The sequence below is a fragment of the Lipotes vexillifer genome, unplaced genomic scaffold (genome assembly GCF_000442215.2).
Source record: "Lipotes vexillifer unplaced genomic scaffold, Lipotes_vexillifer_v1.1 scaffold36, whole genome shotgun sequence".
Taxonomy (NCBI): domain Eukaryota; kingdom Metazoa; phylum Chordata; class Mammalia; order Artiodactyla; family Lipotidae; genus Lipotes; species Lipotes vexillifer.
In genome coordinates, this window is record NW_006792448.1 from 2,752,735 (window position 1) to 2,762,872 (window position 10,138).

General features: G+C 46.9%; 1 protein-coding gene across 1 annotated transcript in view; it reads right to left on the bottom strand.

The window, feature by feature from the left end:
• The window catches only part of CTIF (cap binding complex dependent translation initiation factor), a 238,040-nt gene that overhangs the window by 227,827 nt on the left and 75 nt on the right, over nucleotides 1-10,138 (bottom strand). Inside the window, 1 exon segment of the mRNA XM_007465601.1 lies at nucleotides 10,041-10,138. This exon segment is cut by the window's right edge and continues 12 nt beyond it. Coding sequence (XP_007465663.1) covers nucleotides 10,041-10,138 — 98 coding nt within the window.

Below are 10,138 nucleotides of genomic sequence, written 5' to 3' on the forward strand. Positions count from 1 at the left end.
AAAAAAAAAAAAAAAACAAAACAAAAAAAACAGATGCTTACTCTATTGTTCTCTGCTTCTATTGGTACACTTTAAATACTTCATGCTAAAAGAATTAAAACCTTATTATCAGTCATTTGCACCCCAGGATGGACAGTATTTTTGGAGCAGACTTGATGGAGGACAGAGGAAGCCACTGAAAGCTGAGGGAGGATGAGCGAAAAGGGAAAAGCCCCAGGCTGGGGGAGGCTGAAAGTGCTAAGGATAAACCGCCCCCTCGAGTGGTGTCTGAAGTCCCTGGGGCTCGCCATTCCAGACATCAAAGCGCATCAAGGCCAGAGCCAAACCATCAGGCTGAGTCAGCACAGGAAGAGAGGAAGAGATCAACTGATAAAACCAAATCCATAAACAAACAGATGTGCAAATGGGAACTTAGTATATGTGATAAGGAAGGTGTTTCACATCAGGGGAAAGGAGAGACCATCAATAAACACAGGGACTGAGACAGCCAGCGAGCCAGCGAGGAAAAAATGACCCTAGAATCTGCTTCCCAGTACCGTGGACAACACATTCCAAGTTGGTTAAAATCCAAGGTAGAAGTTTTAAACTCCATCAAAGTCTGAGATTTTGTGTGACAAAAGAAATCACAAACACAATTAAAGACAAGTGAGAGGCCACTTGCAACATGTGTAACAAAGGACTCATCCCCAGAAAATATAAAGATTTCATTTAATCCAGGCACTATTCTAAGCCTGCTACTTACATTAACATTTACCACATAGATCCCAAGGCCCATGTATTACCCCCACTTTGCAAATATGGAATTTGAGGCATAGCATGGTTAAGTAACTGAGCCAGGGTTACACAGCCAAAAAGTAGCAGAATGAGTAAAGGGGATAAATAGGTATTAATTCAAAGCGCCAGTCAAAATGTTGGAAACTCAACGTGACGTATGGTCTTGCATTAGATGTTGAACCAGAAATTTTTTGTTGTAGTATAATATACATAATTGACCATTTTAAATATTTTTAAGTGTACAGTTCAGTGGCATGAACTACATTCACACTGCCGTACAACCATCACCACCATCCAGCACTCCGGCTCCATCCGTTCCCAGCACTTTTTCCTCCCAAACTGAAACTGTCCCCCTCCAACACTAACTCCCCATCCCCCCTCCTCCAAGCCCCTGATAACAACCATTCTGCTTTCATTCTCGATGAATGTGACTCTTGTACATGTCTCATAGAAGTGAGATCATACAGTACTTGTCCTTTCCTGTCTGGTTTATTTCTCTTGGCATAAAGTCCTCAAGGTTCATCCATGTTGTAGCACGTGCCAGGATTTCCTTTATTTTAAGCCTCAGTAATAGTCCTCTAAGTATGGACCCCATTTTGTCCATCCAATCATCCACTGATGGACACTGGGGTTGCTTCCACCTTTTGGCTATTGTGAATAATGTTGCTATGAACATGTTGTACAGGTATCAGATCAAGCCCTTGCTTTCAATTCTTTTGGGTGTATACCCAGAAGTAGAATTGCTGGATCATATAGTAATTCTATGTTTAATTTTTTGAGGAACCTAGAATTTTTTTTTAACTTTTGCTATTAAGGATATTATTGAGAAAACTGGTGAAATAAAAGGTCTATAGATTAAATAATAGTACTGTATCAATGTTTATTTCCTATACTGTAATTATAAGAGAATGTTCTTTTTATGGGGGAGTAATATTCCATTGTATATACGTGCCACATCTTCTTTATCCATTCATCTGTCGGTAACTGATTCACTTTGTTATAAAGCAGAAACTAACACACCACTGTAAAGTAATTCTATTCCAATAAAGATGTTAAAAATAAATAAATAAATAAATAAAATAAAATACCATTGAAAAAAAAGAATGTCCTTGTTCTTAGGAAATGCACAGTGAAGTGTTTAGAGATAAAGGGGGAAATCTCTCTCTGTACAGAATCTATTGATCAATTGATCTATCTATCTATCTATTGAGAGATGAGAGAAAGAATATAAATGTGGTAAGATATTAACACTGGAGAATCTGGGTGAAGGATATGCAGGAATTCTTTGTCCTATTATCATAATTTGTATGTACATCTGAAACTATTTCAAAGTGAAAAATTATTTAAAAAGCCATCTTCTTAATCAAGGGGGTGCCAGGACCCCCCAGGGGGGCGATTCGAAGGTCTAGTGGGAACCACTGCTCTCACCCAACATCCTCTTTTCCCGGTGAAGGGCCTGAGAGGAGATGGGGACACCCTAAAGATGGGAGCTTCCCAAAGTCAGGAGCTTGTTTGACTGCTTCCTCCGGGCTGGCGCGAGGTCTTACTGACCGGAGACGGGGACAGGGGAGGTGGGAGCATAGACGGGTCGGCAGCTCACTCTCTCCTCCACAGTGACACTCCAGGAAAACCTTGTGTGTGTGGGGGAGGGGATGCCGCCCAAAGGCTGAGATTTGAGAGCAGGAGAAAGGCTTCTTGCTCCGATCTTAAGACAAACTAACTAACTAACAAGAAACCCAAACACCTTTCCTGTTGTGGAGGCAGCTCAACGCAGTGATCAGGAGCTTGAGTTCTCGAAGCAGCAAATATGAGTTCATATTCCTGCTCTATCTCTTACTCTGTCACCTTGGGAAAGTCTCTTCCTCCCTCAGACTATTTCCCCCAAGCTGTGATAATGACAGAAACTGCCATAGCAGAGGTTAAGCGTATGGCACCTGGAGAAAGATCATCTGGTTCAAACCTCACACTGACCACATACACGCTGTGTGACCTCAGGCAGCATATTCAACCTCTCTGTGCCTCTGTTTCCTCCCATGTACGCTGGCAACAGTAACAGCATCTTCTTCACAGCATTGTGATGTAGAGTAAATGAGTTACATGGACACCCCTCCGTGTCCTTTGGTAGCTCCTCCTCATGGCCCCAACTTCCTTTTTTTTTTTTTTTTTTTTTTTTTTTGGGGCACGTGGGCCTCTCACTGTTGCGGCCTCTCCCGTTGCGGAGCACAGGCTCCGGACGCGCAGGCTCAGCGGCCATGGCTCACGGGCCCAGCCGCTCCGCGGCATGTGGGATCTTCCCGGACCGGGACACGAACCCGTGTCCCCTGCATCGGCAGGCGGACTCTCAACCACTGCGCCACCAGGGAAGCCCCGGCCCCAACTTCTTAGAGCTCAATCTTTGACCCTCTTGTCTAAGCTCCCTCACTCTTTGGGCTTAAAATGCCACCCACATGCTACTATTTACAAATGTGAATCTCCAGGTCATTCCCCTCTTCTGAATGCCACTTTGTACATCTAACTGCTTGATCAACATCTCTGCTAAGACATCCAATACTACCTTAAACCTTTCACATCCAAAACCTCAACTCTTGACCTTTGCTCCCCCAATGTTGCTCTCCCAGGGTCTTCCATCTCATTTCTGGAAAGTCTGTCCTTCTATAGGTTCAGGCTATTGTCAAGGTCATTCATTAGAAAATCATGTTATCCGTGCCTTAAAGTATGAGAATCTGACCACTTCTCACCACCTCCACGGTGCCACACAGCTCCAATTCACCATCACCTCTGACCCTGACCAACCAAGGACTTCCTGGTTTTCCTGCTTCTTTTCCGCCCCACCCCTTGCTATAGCCTATTCTCCACACAGCACCCAGAGTGGTCCAATTTAACCAGTGATACCATGTGCCTCCTCTGCTCAGAACCTCCCGGAGTCTCACCGATGAGGCCCCACAGACCTGGCTCTTTGCTCCCCACCAGACTGGCCCCAAAGCTGTTCCTCAAAGTGGGGTACACTCCCACAGCAGAGCTGTGCCCTCAACATTCCCTCTGCCTGGAAGGCTGGTTCCTAAGTGACCTCAACTCTCACCTTCTTCAAATCTTTGCTCAAAAGTCTTAAGTAAGCCTTTCAGACAGCCCAGCACCCCGCCCCTTCTTGCCTCCTGCATGTGTATCACCTTCTAACATCTATTTTCTTCTTTGTCTATCACCTGTCTTTCTCCAACTGAAAGTAAGAGCTAGGAGGACAGGGATTATGGTCCATTCTGCTCACGACTTTATCCCAGAGCCTAGAACGGGGCCTGAATTAATCATTCTTAGCTATAATCATATTTCACTATTTAGCCAACAGTAACTGGCAGGTTTAAACAATTATACTTTATGCAAAAACCACCAAATAATGTGTAGGAAACCATGCTAAATAAACAAGCAAGCTAAAAGTGACATGTATGCTAGAAGCTCACCTCTTGAAAGGTATATTAAGAAAAAATAATACACAAAAATGACACTAGTTTTTATCATAAAATTATGGTGGGGACTTCCCTGGTGGCGCAGTGGTTAAGAATCCGCCTGCCAATGCAGGGGACACGGGTTTGAGCCCTGGTCCGGGAAGATCCCACATGCCGTGGAGCAACTAAGCCCGTGCGCCACAACTGCTGAGCCTGTGCTCTAGAGCCTGCGCGCCGCAACTACTGAGCCTGTACACCTAGAGCCTGTGCTCCGCAAGGAGAGAAGCCACCGCAGTGAGAAGCCCACGCACCACAACGAAGAGTAGCCCCCGCTCGCCGCAACTAGAGAGAAGGCCAGTGCACAGCAACGAAGACCCAACGCAGCCAAAAATAAATAAAATAAATAAATAAAATTTAAAAAATAAATAAAGAGCTAAAAACATTAAAAAAAGAAAAATTCTTCCTTTAAAAAACAAAATTATGGTGGGCTTCTTTCTCTGTTTTCTGATTGTCTCTGTTTTTCCAATTGTTGCTTTAAAAGTAAAATAAAAATTTAACCTATTTAAAAAATGGCTGGTAATCAGATTAAAAAGTGCTCAACCTCACTAAAAATTGAGGAAATGCAAATTAAAGTGACAAAAGACCATTTGTCCCAATACACTGGTGGTCCTGTGAATAATGCAACAGGCGTTTTGGAGAGCAATTTGGCAATAGCTATTAAAATCGATTCTACTTCTCAGCATCCACCTAAAGAAACAGTTTTATAATGTGCAGGATGAGGCATGTTCAGAAGTATTCACTGAAATAGCTTGTATTTCCAGGGGAAAATTTGGAAATAATCCAAATGCCTAGCAATAGGTAAATGGTTGAACAATGGGACATCCATACTATGGGCAATTGTGCAGCCATTAAACAGAACACAGCAGATGTACAAGCCTGGAGGAATCCCTAGGGCATACAGCCATGGGGAAAAGGTGAGTTATTGAACAACGTATTCACCAGCTATGATATATGATTTTGAAATAATATATTTCTGCAAGTCGTATTTTACACACACACACACACACACACACACACACACACACACACACACACACACCACACGTAAAAGCACTGAAAAGGTGAGGAAGTTAACTTATCATTCCAGTGGGAGGTAGGGTAAGACAGTGGAATGAGGACATAACCAATCGGCATTTGAATTCTTACGTGTACCATGAGAATATATGCATACAGTACTTGTGTAATTAAAAATAATTGTTTTTTTCAAATTAGGAGAAGAATGAGTCCCCACATTCACACCCCACAGGTCCCCTTAAACTCACTTTTGTTAAGCCTTTCATAGGTGGTCCACCATTGATCACTTCCTCCTATGAGCAAAGATGACAGGGAAAAAGGATTCAAAGGACAGGAGGAAATGAGGGAATGGGATAAAAGAGGGATGAGGCAACAGTGAACAGGGAAGGCAGAATGTAAAGAAAAATGTAAAAAGAAAGAGAAGGAAAAACATTGTGAGAAAGCGACATCATGCCAATCTGAATCCATCCTACATATCTGCATGGCCGCATCTCTCTGTAAGGTCTCTGTGCATGAGACAAAACCCAGGACTTCCAAGTGCCTGAGAGCATCAAAAAGAACTACAGGAAGTTCTCTTTACCCTCACTGGCTCTTCATCTGACTTGCAAACAAGCATTTAGTGTAAAACATGCTTTCATTAAATGTATCCACTCTTTACAATGGCCCTATGTTCTATCCTTCCAAGGGAAGGCAGCTGGACATGGAGGGGTAGGAAGGCAGTCAGACAAGTCCACCTGTGGCTGTGGTCGTCAACCTGAGCAGAACATCAGAGTCACGTGGGGGCGGATGAGATGCCAATGCCCAGGCCCCTCCCCATGCCACTCAACTCTAGGGTGGGATCTGTCCAAGCTCCAGAACAATTCCAACATGCAGCCAGAGCTGTGAACACTGTGTTAAAGCTTGATGATCCACAAAACCATCCGCTAACATCAGAAGTGCCAAACTACCCCACTTATAACATCCCAATCTCTTCCACAAAAGGTTAATGGTCAATGAGATTTGGAATACTAATTCTCATTCCACAGGGGGAAAAATAGACTAACTTCCCAACAGCCTGTTAGTCACAGCCTGTACCGAGCATGGAACCAAAAGTAGGTGGGGAAGGGGTGGGCACCAGGGCTCAGCTCAGCCACCACCAAGCAGTGGGGTTTGGCCATTTTCCACCTCTGTGTCTCAGTCTTTTCTCCTGCAGAATAGGGCTATAATCCCCCTCCTCCCAAGGACAGAGTGAGGACAGCTCTCAGGATGTGCCTCTGGGGACTTGGAATCCACTGGAGGACAGGCACTTTTGAAATGTGTGGCTGTGGGTGAGGGTGTAATTTTAAATCGGCACCCAAACATGTTGGGAAACTTAGAACATACATTCTCTTGGTTACTCATGTAGGAAAAAAAGGACACTTTTTTGTCTCTCTGTTTCTTCTCTCTCTCTCTCCCATCCATCCATCCATCCATCCATCCGTCCGTCCGTCCATCCATCCATTTTTCTTTCTAGTTATTGATGGGGGAGGGGTGGGGGAGAACACAACTTTACAAGCATCATGAGGTATTTTCTTCCTGAGTGTCAACTGCCATCTCTCAGATCCTAAAAAATGACCTCACTCACTGAAAAGCAACATTCTTCCCCACTCCCTCAAGTTTTCTCAAGGTTTCCAAGATTCTTAACAATTTTCTCTCCCAGAAACATCAAAACAGCACCACAGACAGGCAGCCCAGGACATTCTCTGAAGTTTTTTATTTTTGTTTTTGTCTTTGGCTTCCATTTAAAATAGTCATCAGATTAAATAAAAACAAGCAAAAGTGCTTTAGCAGAAAGATTTCCTGTAAAGCTGTGTCAATAGAGATTGTATTTTTTTAAAGAAGTGTGTTATAATAACACATCTAACCCTGGCCTTGCTTAGAGTTGCCACAGCTGCCCCCTCCCCTGGAGTCTGGACCCCAGCTGTATTTGGGTTGGGGAGGGTAGTTGGTGGAAGCAGGACTGAAACATGTCCCCCTCGGCCACCTGCACACAGGCGGGTCCTGGGACCCTGCCAGGTGTTCACATTCTCCCAGGGAACCTCAGGGAATGCAGAAAGTTTAAGGAATGCATCTAGATGGTACAAATGTTTTCCACACTCTGCCTCAAGCCAACATCTGTTTAACAGCCCACCCAGATGTGGACATCCAAGCGTGGTTAGGTCCAACCAATCCCAGGAGCAGAAGCCGGGAGGGCAGGGCCCAGACTGAGGGCACTTCTCCATCTGCTCTACATCCTGAGAGCTCAGCTGTCTCCACAGTGGGCTCAGAGGCGCTGGGAGGGCCCCTCCTTCCAAAATTCTCCCCGATGGCTGCTCTGGGAACAGAAATCCTATCACTCACAAAGCATTCCTCTGGGGTGAAGCTTCACAGCTTCCTGGGACCCTCGTCCTGTAAGAGCCCATTTCACTTGAAGGAAATTTTGAGGGATGCCCTGCTGGAGGCCACCAGAGTCCACTCAGTGGGGGAGGCAGGCAGCACATGTCAGGCTAGCCCCACGCACCCATCCACAGGGCCCGAGCTGAGGCCAAGCCCTCTCACCTACTCAAGGCCATTGCTCCAGCAAGCGGCCCCTCTGCCCTGGACCGCTCCCATCAACGCACAGCTCATTGTTAATGCTCCCGTTGTGACCTCGCTTCCCCCAGAACCACATGCCTCTCCTCTTTACAGCGAAACTCCTGTAATACAGGGAGGACCTGCACTGTATTATCCTCCCACCTCAAACCCATCTCCTTGACCTTCACCCCCACCACTGGACCATCACCCCTCCCATCAGGGTCGCCAACGGCCCCAGTGGCTCCTTTAGGTTATTCTCACTCTTCCTCCCAAATGCCCTGCAGCAGCAGTCAGCCTGCCCCCCCACATCCTCGAAACACATCCTCCCCAGGGCTTCCAGCACCCAATTCTCACCTGGATTTCCTCCCGCCTCACTGCCAACCCCTGTTGGTCTCTTTTGCTGGTCCCCCTCACATCCCTGCTTTCTAAATGTAGGCAGACCCCAGGACTCAGCCCTTGTACATCTGGTCTACCTGACCCCTCTGCCTCACTGAAGCATCTCCTCTGTTCTCCCGCTTTCTCTCTCTGCTCCAGCCACACCGGCCTCCCTGCTGCCCCTGGAATAACCCTGCCAGCTCAGGCCTTTGCATGTGCTGTCCCCTCTGCCTGGACTGCCCCTTCCCCAGACATCTGCAAGTTCACCTCTCCACCTCCTTCGGTGACATCTTCCTTGACATTCCATTTAAAATTGCAAACCCCTCCTGACCCTCATCACTCCCCACTCCATTTTCCTGATTTATTTTTCCCCACAGCAGTTGCCATCCACCACTGGGATAAGTTCCACGAGGGCTGAGCTTTTCATCTCTTTCACTCACTCCCAGGTACCCAGTCCTACGACAGTGCTAGACACAGAGCAGGTGCTCAATACACACTTGTAGAATGAATACTGAACAGATTATAGGCTCACACTACCTGTGATTTTAGAACTTCAAGGATGCCAAGGAAAGCATCGATTTCTCTCTCAGGGCAGATCTTGCCTTCCCTAACCTCCAATGGGGATAAGGTGTGGACCAGCAAGGCTTCACAATTTCCCAGGTCCAATCCTGGTCCTGAGTTCCAGGAAAGCCACAGGTTGGTTCATTCTGGCTTTCTAAAAAGCTGGAGGGTCTGGATCTTCTGCCCACACAGAGAGCGAGCCAGACAGTTGCACTTGGCTTTTCTCCAAAGCAGGGCACCCATGTTAACTTCTCTACTTGACAGAGGAGCCCCAGGCTTGAGGGGGACAAGTACAAGAGGTGAACACTGGGCCCCAGACCCTGAGCAGAAGAGACCCCCCCCCCCGAGTCTCTGGGTGCAGACAACACTCTGCTCCTCTGTAGTTTTGGAGCCTCTTATCACCTTTGACCTTCCAACATTCCTGAGGATAGTGGGATCATCCCCACTCACCAGATAAGAAAGTCAAGCCTCAGAGAAGTTGAGGGGTTTGCCTGAGGTCACACAGGCAGCTAGTAGCAAATTTGGAACCAACTCTTGAACAAATATCTACTGAGAATTTAACATGTTCAGCAAAGATGCATGTGACATGGTCACTTCCCTTAATGGTTCACATTCTACTCAAGACAACTCAAAACTTCCAAATCTCGACCCACAGTCTTTCAGCCAAGTTCACCTTCTACCCAGGATCAGGGCTGCCACAGACTGACCAGGAGCAGGGAGGCCAACCTGAGAGTCTGGTCTGAAGGCTTCATGTGTGCCACGAGGTCTGGCACACAGGGCCCTGGATGACTGTCTGAGAGACTCGATTCTTTGGCGCCAACAACTGCCTGTATTCGACATCAGAGGAAATATTCACAAGTGATAGACTTTTGATTGTGTGCCCTTTGGATAAGCTACAATCGCCAGATCTCTTTTAGAACATGAGCTTGTGAAGGACAGGGAGTGGTACCTAGCACACAGCAGGGGCTCAGTAAACGAGTGTTCCATGAACTGTGAGTCTGGCTGGGCCGCAGCTGCCCAGTGGGGTAGGACAGGGTAGAGGTGGGTCAGAGGGGCTGCGAGCACACAGCCAGGGGCTTCCTGCCTGGATCCCACGCTCTGCTGGGTGGGGCCATCCACACCTTGGCAACCTAGGGCCAGGCGATCAGATGCTGCCTGGAATTAGGGTCCCTTACCCTTATCACCCCACTTCGAGCTTCCGAGGCCCCGTACCTGCCCAGGCCCTGCCCCCTCCCGGGCAGTGCTCACCTGGGAGATGTGGGACTGCGTCTTCTCACTCTCTCCATCGCCCTCCGTCTTGTCGGCCAGCAGCCCCTGCACCTGGTACTCAAGCACGTAGCTGTCGA